Below are 21,523 nucleotides of genomic sequence, written 5' to 3'. Positions count from 1 at the left end.
GGTAGGGGGGCTTCTCCCCTACTGATTTACCTAGAAATAATACTCATGTCTCTCTTGATGCTGTGCTTTTCTCTCTGTCTTGCTCATAAAGCAATGGCCTGCGCCTTGCCATATTCATTTCCACTCTCTGATGAGTCCATTACACATATTTACTGACTATTGTAAACAACGGATCAAATAGAAATCACTGGATTTGACCCGAGACCAGTGGGTGAGCAATCTCATCCAACACTAGGAGTAGAATCATCTGACTCCACACATCTTATTTTGCTATTATTTTTTGTTGATTCTGATCTAGACCGGTTCAGTGGACGATCGATTTCAAACCCAATACTAGGTTGTAAACATTGCTGGTAGTTGAAGTAAAAAGTTGAAAAAGTTTAGGGGAGAGTGAAAAATATACAGAAGAAGGCCTTTAATGAACTTTATAGGTAAAGGCATTCTTTTTTTTGAACATTCATAGGAAAAGGCGTTTATTGTAAGTAAAAGCTGCCTATTTTGATAGAAACTTAGATTCATAAATGAAACTTTAAATATTAATCGAGTAGCTTGATGTTGACAACAATTGGAAACAGTTGGGAAGCACCTCTCTTTGATTTTCCATTATCATTGAAACCATATATCAGCTCCTAACTCTCTAGTAGCATTTTTCCATTGCCTTTGAAAATTATAAAATTACTTCTAGAAAAATTGGTAGGGGAAATTGGAGTCACTAGAGCAAGACACACAGCATGTACATACACATTACCAAGAAATTCGATCCTTTTGCTGCAAAAAATACATTGTTTGACTCGGTTTTTATGAGTCCCCTGACTCATACTATTATAGTATGAGCTCCCTGTAACTTTCATTTTTTTATATGGATCTTGTATCCAAGTTTGTATAGATTCATGATCTACACTATGGTTATCATGAATGTAAAAAATAAAAAAAAAGTTTAATTTTTTTTAATGTCTTCCTATCCATTGGATAGGAATCTTTAGTTGTGGTGGTTGATAGGAATCTTAAGTTGTCGTGGTTCATCTCAAAGATGAACATTTGTGAGTTAGCGGGCTAGTGAGTCTGTTGACTCATAAAACACTTTTTCTTTCTACAAACCAATATCACCTTAAAAATTAAAAAGAAAATTTACCTATTTAACAGTTCACCCATAATTCAATAAATTTTCTGACAATTTATGACCCAATAATGATATTGATTTTGATTGGTAGTTTGAAAATTGATCAAAATAATGATAAGCTATTTAAAACTATATTAAACTAAGTGGAACGATGTGAAGAGCCATAGGTTTCTCGAAAAAGACTCCTTATGCTCATTGATTGATATAAATATACAGACTTGTCTTTTATAGATATTTGTGACACTAGTAGAAACTAAATCATAGACACCTAAATTATACACAAATTTACCATAAAATACATAACACAATATCCTACCGTTCCCATATTTACTAATTACCATATACTCATTCTATATTAATTGGATATACAATATATATTTTATTTTCATACTCCCCCTCAAACTCAATATGCTATGAAAGATAGCAGTTGGAGTTTGAACACCAAGTCGCGGAACATACTCAAATTGCTTGGTCAACAATCACAAAAAGCAGCGGCAAATCAACAAGCATCAAGAACATATGGCTTCAATAACTTTTGAAAAATATCAAACAGACAAAAAAGTTGAAATACGACTCGGCTTAGAGAAGGATTATAGAATTGAAACACGACTTGGCAGAGAGATAGATCAGAGAGTTTAAATACGACTCGACAGAGATGACAGATTAGAGAATCGAAACACAACTCAATAGATAGTAGAAACAATACCCGACATAAGTTACACTGACTGGGTGAGAAACATACTCGTTTTGAAAAATGGCGAAAATGCTTCAGGGATGATAAATATACATAACTAATATGATTTTAGCTCTTATATCATGCGAAGAGTCTCGGGTTTCTATGAAGATACTCCATGTGTCCATTGATTGATATGAATATACAGACTTGTCTTTTATAGACAAATTACAAATGATACTGATAAAAACTAAATAATAGATACCTAAACTATACACAAACTTCCCATAAAATACAAGACACAATATCCTACCCTTGTCATATTTACTAATTACGTTATACTCCTATATTGACCGAATATACAATATGCAATTCCTTTTCACAAACGAGACATTAAATAGTACAACTCTTAATTGTGATACGATAGAAGTCCAAAAAAAATAAAACATCATTAGAAGGCTCGCTATCATACACCACATACACTAGCCGTCTCAAGTTTTTTAGGTATTATCCATTTTAATGGTTCAATATGAGCCATTGCCCCAAAAGTCTTATGAAGGGAGGATATTATGGGAAATATACGTTTTATGAAGGGATTATATACTATGGGACTATTTGCCCTTGTTGCAAGAAGGTCGCAATTACTTTTTATGATTAGATGTCAAATTTGATGGCTTGAGGTATTGCCGTAAAGTTTGATATTTTTTTTTGAACTCCAAGTCCAGTAAATAACACTGTTACAACCACCTTATTTGAAATCTGACGGACACGAATGACTATTGCTTACTTGCACTAAAAGTAAATGAACTATTTTGATAATTTTCCTTGTAAATGCCATGGACAAAAATAGATATGCTCCTAATCCTAAGATTTGAACTCAACAAACCAATTTGGATCATTAAAAGGCAAATCTTGTCATAACGGGGGCAAAGTGGCAAACCATGCGGTGCAAGCCCCAGTGAGAAATGTCCTAATCTTTTCGGATTTCAATCTGGTATGTAGCTTTGAGTGAGACATGATAATATGGGAGAAAGCAGGAGGAGGAGAAATACTCATCCTACATGTTTATTACCTATACAAAGTGAGTAGATTATTCATAGCGCATTTGTTTTGGTGGAACATTTGGTTGGTAGAAGGCCCAAGTTTTGAGCACGAACTCCCATGTTTATAAACTCGTGAAAGTTGTACGATAGAACCCACATCTTCTTACAAGCAAGCATAAATCTCTTTTGACGTTTCTTTTGTGGTCGGGTTGGGTCCGGGTCGACCTGGTCCCAGACTCGACCTAACCTAATTTTATGTGAACGTAGGCTTGACCCGGACTTGAGTCTAGTATGGGTAAGTTGGACTGGAACTGACTTTGACCCAAGTCAGATCCAAGCCATTTGGACCTCAACGTGACCCGGATTCGAATTTTTTAAAAAATAAAAATTATATACTATATAATTTTATATATTTTAGGGAAAATTGAATAAAATCCCAAAAAATATACTTTCTAAACACTTTACTCCACCCTAAAATTTCTTAACATGTTTTTTTTTTTAAAATCAAGTTTTATAGCAAATATCTCCCACTACAAAAAGTTCTTTTTTTTTTTTATTTACAGAAATACCATTCCCGTACATAACAAATCATTTTCGGATCCCAATAAAATGAAACACTGGACTGCGGTTGTATATTGCCGGACCCATCTATTATGTCAGACCATAATTGTATATTGTCAAGCCGCCTATTCCAGACACAATTTTCAGTTTTGTCGGACCGTAGCTCACAAATGCTGAACCGCTCATTAATCTAGAAACAAATGCCGGACCGCCTCTTTCAAACTCCAGACTACCATGATGAAGTACCGGACCGCCATGGTGAAGTGTCGGACTGTCATGGTGAAGTGTCTGACTGTTTCAAATTAGTGACTTAAGCATCAGACTGCCTCTTTCAAACGCTGGACCGCCACAATGAAGCGCCGGACCGGCATGGTCAACATGGGGGGTAAGAGAGAGGTATTTTAGTCTTTTTCTTTTTTTTTTTAGTTGGGGGTATTTGTTAGGAAATATGATTTTGAGGAAATTTTTTAAAAAAACTTAGGTTGGGGGAAAATTGCTTAAAAAGTCCATCTTTTGGTGTTTTATGGAATTTTCCCTATATTTTATACTATATCATATAGGTCTAAACCGAAATGGGCTCCTATCCACGCCAACCCAAAACATGGACTCAAACCGGACTTGGGTCGACTTTACCCAATTGCCAGCCTTAGTAGAGGCCACACCTTCTATGCTAAAATATAAAAAGGGCAGCTTCCATAGTTTGTGGAAGATGGGGCTGTAACAGTCTCCTCTTCCATAGACAAACACACCCTTAAATAACCAATATAAAGGATCATTTAATAGGTAAAAGAATGTCAAAATGGGCTATAATTAAAAATAAATTATTTAGACTGTCCATTTCATCATAAAAATAAGTATTTATAGATCCCCAAGATTTGTACCATAATGAAGATTTTCATTACCGAAATTGCTTTCTGGAGGCGGATTTGAGGTGATGTTTTATTTTGTTTTCATAAAGCCATTGCATCCCTTTCAAAACTGGTAAATCCTTGCCTCATAACTCATTGAAACTTACAAGTCAAGCATTGGAAAACCTTTATCTCTATCATCTCAACTTAACATTATAGTTGTGAAAAAAAAAAAAAAAAATTCCTGGTTCTAAAAGTAGTGTATATTATAAGAAATTATCTAGATCGTTAATTTTGTTTTAAAAATAAGTGTTCACTGATCCACAAAATTAATACCATTTTTTGAGTTTCAAAACTTATTGTTGGGGTATTGGAGATTGATTTTAGAGCCATCATAGAGATTTTTGTCTCCGATAGGACTTTTCATATGAGGATTTGAGGTGAGGCTTTATGTTGTTTTCATAAAACCTAGGCCTTATAGAAAATCTATCCTCTTCTAAATTGTGTTTTACCCAGGGAATAGATGTACATTGCACTTTCGCAGGACTACAAAAAAAGGCGCTCGTTCTCAGGCCTGACTTGAACCAAAAGAAAACCCTAATAACTTCGAAAATAAAACCCCCACGTCAACCTTCCACTATAATAAAAACTAATCTCTCTCTTCCCATCCTATATACATTCATCGCTTTCTATCTCTTGCTGCGTATCTAGCAATGGGAGACAGCCAGTACTCTTTTTCTCTCACTACCTTCAGGTACGAGCTAACACCAGGATCCCGCAGTAAATATATTTTTTGCTCTTCTTCTTTTCATATATTGCTCAATATCCATTGTTTTTTTATAATTCCAACTATGATTTCTATATTTTCGATTTTCTACATGTTTTTCAAGTTCTTCGACCGCCAATTTTTTTTGATGAGTTCTGACTTCAATTTCTATACTTCCAATTTTATAGCCCTTCGGGGAAACTGGTGCAGATCGAGCATGCCCTAATGGCTGTCGGATCAGGCCAAACCTCTTTAGGAATCAAAGGTACTCTTACCTCAGTCTCTCTCTTTATTTTTGTCTCTACTTTCTCTCTAGTGTTTGACTTTTCTCTCTTTATTGTTGACTTGATTGCAGCTTTGGCCATCTATTATATAGTTCTGGAGATTAGATAATTGTAGATTATTCGAGTTTATTTTCTTGTATTTTGACTATTACTTTCTTATCGTCCGTAGCTAGTGATTCAGATGAATAATAATTTTTTTTGGAAGTTATTTCTCTGCTTGCTTCTTCGCACTGGCATTTATGGGTATTTCAGAACTTGTAAAGAAGGTGTATTTTCTTAATCTGGGTGCTGCTCGGCGTTATTTTATTTTTAGGGTTAGAATTTAGACTGGCCTTACTTTATCATTTTATTTTTTGCTTTTCTGTGCTGATATTCATGGGTATTTCTGAACTTGTAAACAAAATATATAATCTCAATCTAGGCTTATGAGAATGTATAATTTTCATTAGAAGCACTTACGTTTAATGGTAGTCATATGTACAAAGGAAGCAATATCATTTAGGCTAAAGGATCAAATGGCCACTTGCAAGACATGAATGTTGTAACCTTTTATTTTGAGGAGATAATTATCAATGAACTAAGTTTCCAATGAAGCTTGACATACAGTTTCCTTATACAGCTGCCGATGGGGTTGTTATTGCGACTGAGAAGAAATTACCGTCAATTTTAGTGGATGAATCATCGGTAAGATTTCCAACTACGTTTTTTTTTCCATGAATATTTGTGAATGTACTTCCTTCCTCTCGATGCAAAATCTGTTTGGCATCACTTGTATCTGCATCAGTTCACATTGCCGGGTTTCAGTGTTTCTTATTCTACTTTAAATTATTATCATATTATTATATATTGTTTTAGTCTCCTTAAAGCTTAAAACTTAAAAGTGCTTTCAACTTCTTATTTTCTGTTTTTTAGATGTTCTTGGACTTGCAATGCAATATTTTATTACCTTGATCTTGTATCTTCATGGATTATTTCATGTCTATTAAATTATTCCACATTCTTGCTTGTAATCCATAGCTGCCGAAGAAGCTTTATACCTGCTGGTAGATCCATGTGAGAGTTTGAACCTCACAAATTCACTTGCACATAATGTTGTCTTCTCAACAAAATCCGATTACTCAGAATTACCAAATTCTAGGATGATTTTTTCTATGTCTTGATGTCCCTTGTGTGAAAATTTATCCAATATGTATGGCTTACATTTTAGTTGTATGATCAATGCCATAAAAAAGAAGATACAGAGGAACAAAAGTAGAATGATGAGTAAAGGAACCCCTCATCCTTGTTGATGTTTTGGAAGCAGTTCTGAATGACGAGTAAAGGAAGATTCAGGACCATAACTAACAGAAACTCCTGCAGATTGATGAATAGAATAGATATGATAAGTATACACTATCTAATGTGGTTTTCTAGTGCATCTGGTTAGTAGATTGTGTGGAGGTCAAAGGCTTATTGAATCTTTCAATTTTAAGATGATCATGTCTATACCCCTCATACTGCATGGATTTCGATTCACTTATTTGTCTCATGTGGTTGGATTTGTTCCTTAATCATTGTTTAAAGCTTTCAGGATACATTCTGAAAGCTTTAATCATTGTTTAAAGCTTTCAGGATACATTCTGATCATTATAGAATCTCAGCCCATCCTCACTGGCCCAAAACCCTTCAGCTTCGAGTGGATTTTGTTGGATAGAGTGCCTTGTATGACCTGTTACCACAGTTGTGGTCGTCCTATGTACTCAAAGGATGGACAGGTTTTAAACTATATATGATATTGCAGTTGCTAAAGTTTGACCTTAAGAACTGGAGTTGCCAGCAGTCTGGGAACTTTCAGGCTATAAGCCTGACTTGTTGGAGGAGTTCGGGACCCTTGGTCCTGATGAGAGGGCCAGGAGATCAGAAGTCAAATTTGAATATTATAGGGTGCTAAAGAGATCTTCTGGTTTCAGAGATTTCAATCAAATGGCTCAAGGAGGGCAACCAAAGCACGACTTTCTTTCACAAGATAGCAAACCATAGGAGGGTGAGCCTTATTACATAGATTGCAGCGTGATATCCCCTTCTGTGAGACCCCTTCCAAAGTCTTTTCTCGAGGGAGTCCCACGTTGGGCCTGTAATAGCTAACCTAATCTTTCAACAAATCCACAGCAACATGGCCAAATGTTAGGAGCATGCCTTCTTTGAGCTTGAAATTCTAGGTCATGATAAGGCTCTTGAACCTGATGGTTTCCAGTGGCTCTCTTGCATTGTTTTTGGGACTCGGTTGCCCCAGCCCTGTTGGTTGTTTTTTGAGTTCTTCTGATGGAGCATTATAAACAGGGCCATGAACTCAACCTTCATAGCTTTGATGCCGAAGGTCAGGTGTGGAGAAGTAAAAACATTTCAAGCCAAACTGCTTGTTAGATAGCTCACAGAAACTATTAGCAATTGTGTTAGCTTCTCCATTGAGGCATAACCTCGGGCTATCCCTTGAAGGATGCATTTTGAGATGGTAAAATATTGGATGGGGCTTTCCCCGCTCATGAAGCTGTCTATTCTATTTATCAATCCAAAACTCCAGGTCTGGTCTTCAAGCGAAACCGAGAAAAGGCCCATGACCACTTGGACTATGATCTATGGATCAAGTTATCGGACTCATGGGCTATGGTTGTATGTAGCGGAAGTGGATTTCAGGCTTTCTTAAGTTGCCCTATTTTATGGTTTTAAATTTTTAATCAATGGCAGCCATTGTTGTCATATCCCCTCCTCTCGGAGATCCCCTCTTTCCCTTTATTTTTATTTTTCTAATTTGGAAGGGTATTTACTTCAGTCATGACGAGTTCACCAGCCATGTCGGACTTGTTGCAAAGAAGGGACACCATATTAGATTGTGGAAAGACCTTTGGGTTGGGGAGATAACCCCTTGCAAGGTTCTTTCCAAGTCTCTTTGCCATAGCCATATACCAATGTAGTAGTATCAGAGTGCTACATAGTTATCTAGACTCCAAAATCTAAAGGTGCTCTCCGGGACTCAGAGATCCCCTTTTGCCTTGTTATTCAAAACGCTCAATGAACAATTTATAACTGGACCGGGGAGGCTGGTATGATCTGCTGTTTCCTCTGGGCACTTCTCAGTTACCGAAAATTTGAGCATTCAGTCAGTTGGTCCTTTGAAATAGAGCTCTTGAAATGTCACATGCAAAGAAGGGGCCTTCCTATCCCCCATTATTGTCTCATGTGGAAAGAGGACGGGGTAGACCACCTGTTTGTCCATTGATCAGTGGAAAAACAAGTTTGGCACTTCATCCGTGGTTTGTTTGAGAGGGAATGGGTCGTACTGCATATGCTGCAATTATTCACTGCTTTCTACAACACACATTTCTCAGCAGCGGGGTTATTTTTGGAGAGCTGAGTTAATGGCCTGTATTTGGTTACTGTTGATTGAATGGAACTCATGCACCTCACAGTGCAAGGAATTGGGTCTAGAAGCTTTGCAAGATAAGTTGAAGGCCTTGGTGAACTTTTGGGCCTGCCACCCTAAGGAGTTTTGGGGCTTCTCCATCTCAGTGGCCCCATAGATTTGGGGCCTCTTTAGGTTTCGTGGACCTATGATTTTTTTTTTTATATATTTATACATAGAGATATATATATATATATATATATATATATATATATATATATATATATATATATATATATATAGAAAAACTACCAATAGACACATTCACCCAAGTCCATAACTTTTCTAGAGATCCGTGTCAAAAGTTTTTGTGTCAAAACTTGAGATGTATGGATGTTAGGAAAAAATATTTAAAGTCTTGGAATAGTGCATCTTGTAATGTATTATCTAGATTGTCAATTTCCAAGATTTTCAAATGTTTGTAGATCTGCTCGATCTACACTATTTTTGAAGCTTTAAATTTCAAAATTAGAAATGGAAATAGATTTGCAGGCCATCATAGGGATTTCCAGCACTTGAACTGCATTTTTCGGCATCATTTCAGGATGCATCTTACTTTGATTGTTTGAGGCGCCAACTTTGTACAAACCTGTTGTTGTTGTCGCTGTTGTTATTAGATTTTCAATTATAAATGCGAAAAAATTTGTCTGCCCTTGGGCAGGTCGCTACATTGGTAACTGTCCCTCATTTTGAAGGCCTTAGGAGTATTTGATTTGCCTCAAGCTTGATATTTGCATCCTTTTGGCCCCTATAAAGAAGCCCATGCAAAATATTTCAAAAGAAACCCTGGAAAATGGTTTTCTCGGACTTGCTAGGCATGGGCCATCCATTTCATCATTGCTAGATCTAGCCCTTTAAGAACTAGAATAAATTTTTTTTAGTTGTTCATCTGGTGATGAGGCAATCTACAACAAATATTTGGGATTACACAAATCCCTCTAGCATCTTGTTCGAACGCCATTTTTTCTTCTCGGAAATGGATGGCTCCTATCACTGCACTTTCTACATGCTAAAAAAAGACAATTTTTTTTTCCAAAACGTCATGACCTTGGCCAGGACTAAGAGGATGTGTTTACCAAATTTGGGGTGAAAGAAATGCCCCTAAGGACCCCTAAATGGAGGAGGGCATTTTGTTTCCCGCTACAAAATTTTTAACACTATTCAGATCTAAAATATCTTTTGGTAACAAAAGATTAATCAAATGTAATATATGAATACAATATGGTGTAAAAGCCAAGGCGAGAGATATGATCCTGGTTAGATAATGCAATCTACTTATAAACATGTACATTTATACTGTTATGATCTTCATTGTGCATGTGAATTTCACATATTGTGAAGCCAAGCATAGATGCTGTGTCATGATTGGTTTCTGAGGGCAATCTTTTCATGGTTGTGTGCTATCATTAGACTGCTTGTTAGTTATCATTATTTGGAATAGATATTCTTGCCATGCTGTTATTCTAGGTTTGGTTTGTGGGTGTTGCAGTGCCGTCCAGTAGGTGCTCCAAATTAGTTTTTTGTTGAATCAACTGTACAAAAGACTTCCCTTTTCTTGAATCATGCACTTTTTGATATTTGTTGTTGAAATGGGTTAACTATAGAAAAGAATTGTCTTTTATTGAAACATATACTTTTTGATAGTTAGTGCTGAAGAATTTGTTATTTTCAATATAAGATTTTTCCAATTTGATTTATAGTTGCATGTATTTTGGGATCTTCTTTTGCATATGAAAATTACAACAAACATGATTGATTTTTCATTTCATGTGGATTTTCACGAAATGTATTGAGTTTGTGACATTTGGATGGTTTCAGGTGCAAAAGATCCAGCTTCTCACGCCAAACATTGGAGTTGTTTACAGGTTTTTATCTATACTCACTCACACTATTGTTTGAAGTGCTTATATTTGAAGAATGTATTGACATGTCACAGAAGTCCTTGTTTCATTTAATTTGTTATATCAATTTCAGAAATGTTGGTGCGGCTTCTCACATGTTGATTTTTGTGTTTCTTTTCTGAAAGTAAAAAGCTGACTTGGTTTCACATATTTTGCTTTTCAATTGAGGATACTTATACAGATGGTACTTAAGTCTGTTAGCCCTCAATCGGTCAAATTTTGAGCCAAATTCTTTCGCATGATTTGGGGTTAGTGTGTCGTATATTATTAAAAAATGAGTAACATAATGCTTGGATATATAAGATTAATGCAGTCCAACTTGAAGCACGCTTAACCAAAAAAAAAAGGAAATAAACTTTGAAGCTTCTCTTTGTCTAGCTACATTGTGCTATCTTTTTACTTTTGCTGCTTAAATATTGACTTCTTTATGCTTCTGATGTGTCTGACACTTAGTGGAATAAATTACATGTGTGATGCTTCTGTTAAGTAGTAGGCACTTTGATTTGTCTGCATGTGCAATTTATGCTTGGTTGGAAATGCCTAACACTTCGGGGGAAGTGTTAAGATGTGCAACTGACTCTGTTTTGGAAGTTTTAAAGTATCCAGAAGTTTACAATGTGTGCCCAGATCTGAATTGGTTATCCAACCCCAATCCTGGCGAATTTTTTGAACACCACAACACTCCTATTCTAACTACAGTCACACAAATCTTTTTTTACGTGCGAATTTTGTAAGACATTCAATTTTTTACCTACCAAACCTCGTACTGTACTTTCCAGAAATGACTAAAATTAAGTTACTAATAGAAAAAAGTATCCAGAAGTTTAAAGACCTGTCCACATTAGAAATTTTTACTCTTCCTTGCGGTTGACCCTTGGTATGTCTTGAACACATAGGTTTCCATGTAGCACCGCTTTACTAGGACAACATGCGAAACCATACTGCTCTTGGGCTGGTTGCATTGGGATGGGCTGGCCATATTTTGTTCATGCTTCAATTCAGTTTGGGCATGTCCAACTTTCATGGTGTGATGCATGCCTGATGGACTCCATGCAAGATGACAAGTCCTGATTTACCTTTGTGATATGTAATGGTGGCTCCACAGAGATTATTCTGGAGTAACAATATAGTCTCTGACGGGGTGGACCAACTCATATCCAAAGCCTCACGCTGATGTTCTATGAATGTGTTGTTGAGCCTAGTCCTGACATACCTCCTTGTGCTTGAACCACACAACATTCGGACCTCAGAATGTAGGCTGTCTCTCTAGTGGCTGCTATTACTAATTTAGGATCGTGCTGTTTGTGTCTATTTATTTTTTATATAATTCTGTTGGTGCATCATGATATTATATTTTTATTTTAGAGATGCATGCATGCAAGCATATTGCTGCTCTGGGTCTATATGTACAAGAAATCAATAAGTACATACATACATGCAATGGTAATATAGATATCAAATGACATCAAGCCCTCTTTTATTTGTAGAATTTCAATGTAAATGATCAGATCAACCTACTTATAGTGCTCAACGTTACCTACAAATTTTTTTTGAAACACTACTTTACCTACATTGCCAGAGAGCATATCATTGGAATCTTAGATCATTTAGATGTAATAAAAATCATAGCGGATAATGGATAGCAGGGAATGATTGAGCAGCAAGCACAGTTCTCAATTTGCCCACTGTTTCTAATTTTTCGATTTATTTTTGTTTTTTGATAAATTCCACTTCTTTAAGTACCCTATGCTTATTCGTAATCATCAATTGTAGTAGCAGATATATACTCATGCAAGGTACAACTGATTATTCTATGATGTTGTTCTTTGTTTTTTGCAGCGGGATGGGTCCTGACTCCCGAGTTTTGGTTCGGAAAAGTAGAAAACAAGCACAACAGTATTATAGACTGTACAAAGTAATTGCTCCCCTATTTACATCAATTTATCATGTATAAGAATATTCTCTCATGAGAACAAATTGACTTTTGTTATATCTGATCCTCCTTCCTATTTGGTTTTGCCTTTGCATATTTGCGTAAGTTTCTTCTTCCTTGCATATCTGTATGGTTGTTGGATGCACTGAGGTGCTGTTGCTTTCATTTTTTATGTATCACTAAAAACCAAAAGCTACTATTAGCTGGTGTGGCCCCTCAACAGCCACTTCCTTTACATGTTTTCCTATTTCTAGTGAGTGCCTTCTTTTTCCCCTCTCCGGATCTTCTTTCCCTCCGTATGTTTAACATGGTGGTTTCTTTCTCATATTTGTTGAATATCATTGTTTATATTTATTAACTCTTCTGGGGCATCCTTTAAGGCTTTACATCAAATGGCTATTTGTTTGAAAGAATGTCATCAAGATCAGACTAGATGGATAGGTCCAAATGGTCAAAACACTGACGGTTACCTTGTACTGGTCTGGTGCAAAATTGAAAACCAGTAAAAAACCATGTTTGAGTAATTTTGACTGGTCGGGTAGTTGGTTTTGTTTTGACCGGTTCGCTTGCCTAACAAGATTGGGCAACACATTTTAAATAATTTCATATTTTTAAGCTATTCTTCTTATTGTTATTCATCTTTATTAAATCTTGTCCAACTAGTTCACCCAGTGTATGAAAAAAAGGCAACCGGATTGAAACTGGCCGGTCCAGATCGGGAACCAGAGGGGCCGGCCTAGTTCCGCCTAAGTATTGGGAATTGGCAGGTGCTCTCTAGGAACTGCTGGTTTTGGCCGGTTCTCTTACAGAACCGGCTTGAACAGGCCCCACTTTTACTTCTTAATTTTTTCAATTTTTTTTTTCTATTGTTTTTTTAATTTTTATTGGCCGGTTCACTCGGCTGGATCTCCAATCCGCCGAACCAGACTAGTTTTCTGAATGGGCGTTCTGGGTCATTGATCCCTTTCTTTGAACCTTGGTTCAACCCCACCAGTTTTGATTGGACTACCCCTGACCAGTTCAGTGGCTAGTCCAATTTTTATACTACTGGTTCCCAAACTCACTCTTAACTTAAGACATTTTGCAGTGGTTCGGTGAGGTCAGCTTTAAGATAAAGAATTTCTGATTGAGGCTATGATGAAGAGCTATGAGGGTGGTGTTTTTTTCCTTGGGGTGAATCAGTTGGGAGAGTTATGAGGGTGTTGATTTGAGGCAATAACCAGCCTCCCTTGGTTTTTTTTCCCCCCTATCTGACAACCTTAAACAAAAAAGAAAAGAAAAAGGAAAATAGAAGTAAAACATATAGTAATCATTTACAGCATTTGAGACCATTTTCACTGTTTTTCTTGCTTGGATTATCATTTTGGACCAACTTGATCCTGGTCTCTTTGTGTTTTGAGGATTGATATGAATGACTATGAACTCACGGTACTTTGAATTTGAATATATGATTGTGTTTAGTGGCCCTGTATCTGGTCTAGTTTGGATATAAATGTGACTGCCTGATAGCAACAATATGTAGTATTATTTTACTTTCAGATTTACTGTATGAAAATAATTTTTGTTGTGATAAAATTCATAAAGCAAATGGTTTATTGTGAAAAATCTATTTCACCTAAGCTGTCAGTTCATCATATGTGCTTTGATTTGCTGAGGTCCTCGTGTGCTTCAACTGAGAACTATACTTCTATTCATGCAAAGATATTGGTGGAAGGGGGAACTTTGGAAGAGCAAGGGAAATATCTAGAGCTCCAGCCCGATCAGGCTAGGGGCTAAGGGTTCCTCCTTGTGATTTTGTTAGGAATGGCAGTTGAAGGGTAAGAATTTGATGACCAAAAAGGGAATGTGGTATATCTTAGACTGTCATAACCTCTTGCTTTCTTTATATATCACTAATAAGAAACCGATATTAATGGAACTTTTTCATAGCAAGAATTTACGTATAGTAGCTTGAGTGGCCACCTTTGCGGTAGGCTTATGAGAGAGTTTTCTGTGGGGTTTTAGTGAACTTTGTTGGTAACTAGGAAATGGTTGAATGACATTCAACAAAAGGGGACATGTATCAAATAACCAAAAAGCAAAGAGGTGGGTGTAAGCCAACGTTCTGTTTCTCTGGATTGATGTTTTGGTTGCCTGTAAAATTTTAATATGAAATGAAAGTCCCCACTTGTTTTATTCTTGGTAATGTTCGAGTCCATACTGGCATGCTGTATTAGAATCATTATGTTTGAGTAGATCCAAAATAATTGTCGATGGTTTCTTTTTGTGCTGCAAAATGGTCCTCGTTTATTTGATATGCTACAAAAATGGGTTTATTTGCTCATGGGGACATTTGCTTTTGTCGTACTAAAACAACTGTGTATGTGGCTCATCATGATATTGCTTTAATTATATGCTTTTGAGCAACTCCTAGTCATTGATTTATCATGTTCTGGTATTATAAGGATTTCATGTTTTGTTTTTGTTGGAGATATCTGAAATTTTTGTGCAGTGGGGTTTTGCATTAAATATGCTTATTCAACAATGAAATTTTTTATTAGTCGGTAGCTGGCTTGTTAGCTCTAGCGTAAGTTTGAATGATAACAAACTTTCAATCCCAAACCAACGAAATGAATATATCTATCAAGCTCAAAGCATTTCCGCAACTAATTCACTGCACTTGTGAATGCAGGAGCCAATCCCTGTTACACAGCTTGTAAGAGAAACTGCGGCTGTCATGCAGGAGTTCACTCAATCTGGGTGACTACTACACCTGGTCTCATGCTTTGGAAATAAAATTTCTTGCATGCATTTCTTTTCTGATCTGCTCTTTATTGGCAGTGGAGTTCGACCTTTTGGAGTTTCACTTCTTGTTGCAGGATATGATGACAATGGTCCACAGTTGTACCAGGTATTTGTTGGTTCTTTTCTGGCTTTGCCAGTGACCCTATCCGTGGAGGGTACCTGTGTGCTTCTCATAGATAATTTGGTGTAGGCATCAGAAAAAATACAGGTTTTTTTTTTCTTAGAAGTAAAATATTGAAAGACTCAAATTGTTCTTTTAGGCCCAGTTTGGATGTTCCATTTATCCATAAATGATCATGTTCTCTCCCATCAAGGGTTCGAAGTTTGAACTGGTTTGTCCTTGAACCAAAACAAGCTTAACTGTTCTGTTTGTCGTCATCATCATGATTATCATCATCATCATTATCATTAGAGCCCTACCCAAGCTATTTGGGGTTGGCTACACAAGTTCTGTTTCGCCATTCTACTCTATCAAGGGCTGTACCCTCAGTAAGACCATTAGTCTCCATATCCTTTCTCACTACTTCAATCCATGTCTTTTCTAAAACCTTCCACTTGAAGCAATGCTTCTCCTAATTGGTGCAGTATTGGGTTGGCGATGCACATGGTCAGCCCATCTAAGTCTACTTTTCTTCATCTTGTCACTTATTGGAGCCTCCTCCAGTTCCCTCGAATATATTCATTCCAAATTCTATCTTTTCTTGTCTTGCCATACAGTCATCTCTACTTTCCCTCATCTTGTCTTTTTGTGTATATATATATATATATATATGCAGAAAAACTTTTAAAAACGCCATGGGGCAAAAGGGTACAATGTTTTCGCCCCGCAACAGCTCTCTCGTAGAACCGTTGCGGTTTAGCTTGAAAAGCCACAACGGTTCCCATAGAGCCGTTGCGGTTTCATATAAAAAATCGACCGCACTGTACATACTATGTCCAGTGCGGTCAATTTTCCATGCTATCCAAAAAAATGGATGGCAGCGAGCCCATTGGTGAAAACACTGTTCATTTTTGCCTATGGGCGTTGCGTAATGTTATCCGTATAAATATAGTAAAGCCCACTTTCTCGTCCCCCTCTGGCTTAGAAAAATCCACAAAACGCTCCTCTGCCTTTTCATTTTAAAAAGAAGACCTGTTTTAACGATACTGATACTAACTCCACACCGTAATTGCCATATGAATTTATATTATAAAACTTCCTTATGGTATTGATGTTGATCAGAATCTGTGAATTGAAAACTTTTTTCAAGTTTTATTGGCTCAATTTGCAGCCCCCCGAGTTTTTGTTGCGTGAACTCAGGTTTTGGCCCGCATATTAGTTTTTAACTTAAATATACCTGAATTATGAGTAAACATATTATTGGTCATGTTATGTATCTGTTTTTGAACCTGGTCTCAAGGTCGCATCCTGCTGGTACAAAAATGTTTTCCCCAAAATTGATGTACTTTCTAAGTTCCTCCAAAATTGAAAAAGTCAGGGAGTTAACCCTGGTTTTTTCCTTTTCCATTTTTTGCCTCTTTTAGGGAATTTAAAGAATGGTATTAAGTATATTTGACCATGGAAACCCCGTAGACTGAATGGTATTTATCTGTATTGGTTGTTCTTATCTGTGTATTAAGTAGGATTGCCCTTTTCTTATCTGTAAAGAGTTAAATCTCTTCATAGAATTTATGTTCGTTTTCTTGTTTGTTTACATGTAGGTGGACCCATCAGGATCATACTTCTCTTGGAAAGCTTCAGCTATGGGGAAGAATGTGTCTAATGCAAAAACGTTTTTGGAGAAAAGGTACTATGATTAACTATTTCTCATAGAAGTAGTGCTTCGAGTTCTTTTAGCGACACTTAGTCCCTAGAAGAGCACAAAAAGCAATGTCCCTGATCGGGGAATTGAATGAAAATTTATCACTCTTCATTTTATTCTAGTGCAGTGAAATATAATTCTTGTTACCAAAACAGTGAAATATAATTCTTGTTACCAAAACAGTGAAATATAATTAGCCATGTGGGGATGTTGCATTAATAAGGCCGTGGGATTCATGAATTTTATAGTTCTTTTGATCGACAAAAGAGTGTATTTTTGGGTCCTTTATTTTTTTCTGTTTTCTGTTTTTATTTAATCTTTCATTCGTATCTTTTGATCTGTATCAAGCTTCGCCGTGGACACAGGGGAATATTATATTAGTTTTTTTTCAAGTCCCTTTGTCTGAGCATACAATGTTGTTTCAAAGAAAATCCTGTTGCTAATAAATAAAAATTTTGTATTCACAGGTACACAGACAATATGGGGCTTGACGATGCTGTGCACACAGCTATTCTAACATTGAAAGAGGGGTATGCAGCTACTATACATGTTTTGAAGTACTTTCTTATCTAAAATTCAGAGTTTTTTTTATCTTGTGATTTTTTTTTAAAGGTTCGAAGGCCAAATATCTGGGAAGAATATAGAAATTGGGATAATTGGCCCTGAACCGGATCCTAAATTCAGGCAAGTTTCTCCCCCATTGTGTGACTCTGCATGTTCACTTTCACTAAGTCCAAGGCCATGAGCAGGACTGGCAACGGGCTGGGCCTGGGTTGGCTAGCCATGGGTCCATTTTGGCTTTGCTTGGCCGGGCAATGACCTAGCTGCCAGGCATGGGTTGCATATGTTGGCCGGGGACCATGCTTTGCTGGGCTTAGTTGTTGGGCCTGACACCATGATAGTTCAATTATGTTATTTGCTCATTCCTAAAATATCTCAAGATATTACTAATTGTCAGTAAAAAAAAAAAATGTATCTTCTTTCTGATTTATGAATAATCAAAATAAGCCCAACTGAAATTTTTGGAGAGTAGATTATTGATTCATTTGTTTGTGGGTGGTTGCAGAGTCTTGACACCAGCTGAAATTGATGATTATCTGGCTGAAGTGGAGTAAATTTTTCTCGGGGTACCAGTATGATATGATTAAGATTTAAGAACTCTCTCTTCTTTGTTTTTTTAATTGAAAATTTGGATGTTTTTATTTAAAATTTCGGCAAATTTTCACGCCATGTGTTTCAATAGCTAAATGTATCAAACTTGTAGTTGGCTTTCACTGATTAGAAAGAAAATCTGCAAATTCCAAAAGATGTGCAAGGGCATATTATATTAGATTTATAGCAAGGAAATGAAGAAAATATTTGGTAGAAACATTGAGAAAAAGAATGGTTAAATGTCAAATAGTCCAAATTTGAGGATTGTTTTGATAAATTTCCCTTAGAATCATTATCCAAGTATGTTTAAAGAGGAAAAGCAAAGAGAGGACTTCAAGTACTCTCTAGATCCGACTGTCCCGAAATTGGATGGTCTTCGTATAACGTTATTGTGTGGATTTTCTTCAATTTCTTTTTCGTCCTTTTTTTTGTTTTTTTGTTTTTTTGTTTAAGATTGGTTGCTAGGTAGAGTAGATCCCATCCCCAATAATGCTCGTAGTTAAGGTTTTTTTAGTTTCCCCATAAAGGTGTTTAATACTTGTATGAGTGCTCCACTGGGCACCTTATTCACTTACACAAACACATGAGTTTGTAGGGTGGCAACGGGTTGTGTTGGGTCTGGTCTGGGTCCGGCCCAAAAAAATGATATGGGACTTGGACCCGACCCAAAAATTAAAATATCTATGTATTTAACTATATTTAAATATATTCATATATTGGGGGCGTGAAAAATATTATACGACTTGGACTTGGACTTGATCCAAAAATTAAAATATATATGTATTTAATTATATTTAAATATATTTCGTATATTGGGGCCTAGAGAATATTACCGGACCCGGACCCGAATGGTATTAGGGTCCAAGATTTGAACCCGGACTTGACTTGTGGGGTTAAATTTTTTAACACGTACCTGAATTGGGATCGGGTCTACCCCTCGGATCCCTGGTTGGGTCCAGGTCCATTGCCACCCCTGCCCATTGCAAGTTTCATTTCTCTTTCAAGAACGTGGAGCAGTCAAAACAGGCAAAAGATCATATGATCATGTAGGCGTATGTTTCCTTGGTAAAAGCCTTGTCTAGGGACTAGGAGTTTTCTAACCATGCCCCTTGCTTCCTTGGTAAAAGCCTTGACTAGGACTAGGAGTTTTCTAATCATGTCCCTTGCTTGGTGATAACAAAGTTATGTATGCCTTTTTCAAACCAAACAAATGATATGGACTTGCCTAATATTTGAAAATTGGGATTACCTTTAAATATGGAAACATATACAAAGAGAATTTGCTTTTAATATAAGAAAGTTACAATAACTGTTGTCTATTAGATTTTTAATAGGGTGTTGTAAGTATGTCATTGGTTTGATTTGAAGTTTAAGAAAAAAATTTCTTGAACTTTGTGATATGCTTTAAGCCATTCAATTCGACATTTAAGAGCTAGGAGTAGTTGTAGCATACACTTATTTTTTTAAAAAAAAGGTTTGTCAAATTTGTTTCAAGAGCAAAACCACGTACTTTCGTGCCTTCGGCTTGGGATCAATGGTAGATATATTAGCTTGGGTGAGGGAGTTGAAAAGTTCTAATCCTTAAGCTTGTCTCAAAAACCCGGCTTAAGTTTTAAATGCATTGAACTTCTCAAAGTATTTGTCAGAGCAAATTTGCGAAAAGAAACACCAACAAACAAATGTATCAAATGTTCAGCCAACAGATATAGAGATTGTTTATAAAAAAGACCATCTATCTTTTGTACATGGAGATCATAGTCATTCTCACTCATTAAATATCAAAGTGGATGACTTGAGGTGAGCCACAAAGTTTGAAAAATTTCATTTTTAGAACTTTGTATTTATTTAACGACGCTCTTACAATGACCCATTTTGATATTTAATGGACAAGAATGATTGTGACCTCCATGTACATTAGATAAATAATCTTTTTATAAGTAATCCCACAAATGTATAAAATGTTGTGAGAATAGGATGAAGGTGCATTCGGTGCTGCACCTATTGAATTCAGCAATCCGAGCTCCATCTTCGAGATGGATTATGGATTAAAAAATTGTAAGGTCTATCATCTGGACCACACCACTCAAATCTCTTAAAAAAGAAAATGACTATTGAGCAATAAATATGGTACCTTTTTCTGGAGCATTTATTTCATTTCTTCAACGATCATTAGATCTACTACAGTGTTCTTCGAGATCAAACGTTAGGGATGTTAGGTGGATGTGAATTGTGATTTGAGATGTGTTTCAAATCCTAAAACACTAGAAAACCAATGCAGACCTAAGTTAGTGGGCTTACCAAATGGTTTCCATTATGTGCAATAAAAAAATGGCCTAATAGACACAAATATTTTTAGATTTGGGCGTGGTTTGTATAAGGTTGCAACCTTAAACAATCAACGTAAGATGCACCACCAAAGTTTTTTATAAGATATGATTTCGGTGTCAAAAATTCTTGGGATGGTTTGAGAATCTATTTTCAACTCTAATTATAAATTTTGGACCCCAAAAATATTCAAATCAAGTAGATCTAGAAAAACATTTAAAATCTTGAAATAGACGTCCAGATAATGTCTTGCATTTTTTTTAATATCCATCCATCTCGATGTTATCTATTGGAGGTTTTGCAACTTCAAAACAACTTTTTATAATATAATTTTAATTATACATTTTTAAAGTTGAAACCTTATTATATATTTCCATAGGGACGCCTCCGTAGGTGTAGAGGTAAGGTGCCCTTCAAATTTTATCATGGTATATAATTTTGATGTAAAATATTATTAAGATTATCTCAAAATCTATTTTTATATCTGATTGTAAAATTTTAAATTAAAAAAATGGTTAAAATCAAATAGATCTTTAAACATATGAAAATCTTGAAAATGGACGGTGTAGATAATATGTTTTAAAATGCACTATTTTTTATACTTAAAATCTTTTTATTTTTCATAGTCATACATCTTGATGTCGAGACAATCAATCAAAAGGTTTTTCAATATTAAAACTATTTTTTCCTATAGAATTTTTAGGGCCATCCATAGTTATACGTTATAAGGTAGCATCCTTATATAAGCTTTTTCTATTATATAAACGATTTCCTTTAGATTTTTACCCTTCAAAAAAATGGAAAGGAAAAATGAATCCATTTTCCGTAACTTATGGATAGTGTATGGTCGGTAACTCCTTGTGCCTTTAATTACCCTTTGCGCGGCCATTCC

The 21,523-nt window shown here is 36.0% G+C and overlaps 1 protein-coding gene across 2 annotated transcripts; it reads left to right on the top strand.

Annotated features, from left to right (window-relative positions):
* Positions 1-4,916: 4,916 nt before the first annotated feature.
* LOC18437572 (proteasome subunit alpha type-2-A) lies at positions 4,917-18,460 on the top strand. 2 transcript variants are annotated; one of them, XM_011626330.3, is made up of 11 exons: positions 4,917-4,999; positions 5,200-5,276; positions 5,915-5,979; positions 10,553-10,599; positions 12,475-12,550; positions 15,240-15,307; positions 15,389-15,458; positions 17,054-17,139; positions 17,622-17,684; positions 17,767-17,838; positions 18,221-18,460. In XM_011626330.3, exons 1-11 carry the CDS (start codon positions 4,959-4,961, stop codon positions 18,267-18,269), a joined length of 714 nt encoding a protein of 237 aa, XP_011624632.2. In that variant the 5' UTR covers positions 4,917-4,958; the 3' UTR covers positions 18,270-18,460. The 2 variants fall into 2 exon arrangements, with proteins under 2 accessions (XP_011624632.2, XP_088703039.1); XM_088846913.1 differs by lacking the exon at positions 17,767-17,838.
* Positions 18,461-21,523: the final 3,063 nt, after the last annotated feature.

Source organism: Amborella trichopoda, chromosome 9 (genome assembly GCF_054954075.1).
Source record: "Amborella trichopoda isolate Santa Cruz 75 chromosome 9, AtrichopodaSantaCruz75HAP2 v2.0, whole genome shotgun sequence".
Lineage (NCBI taxonomy): Eukaryota > Viridiplantae > Streptophyta > Magnoliopsida > Amborellales > Amborellaceae > Amborella > Amborella trichopoda.
The sequence above is the reverse complement of the archived record's forward strand: the minus strand, read 5'-3'. Positions and strand labels throughout refer to the sequence as shown.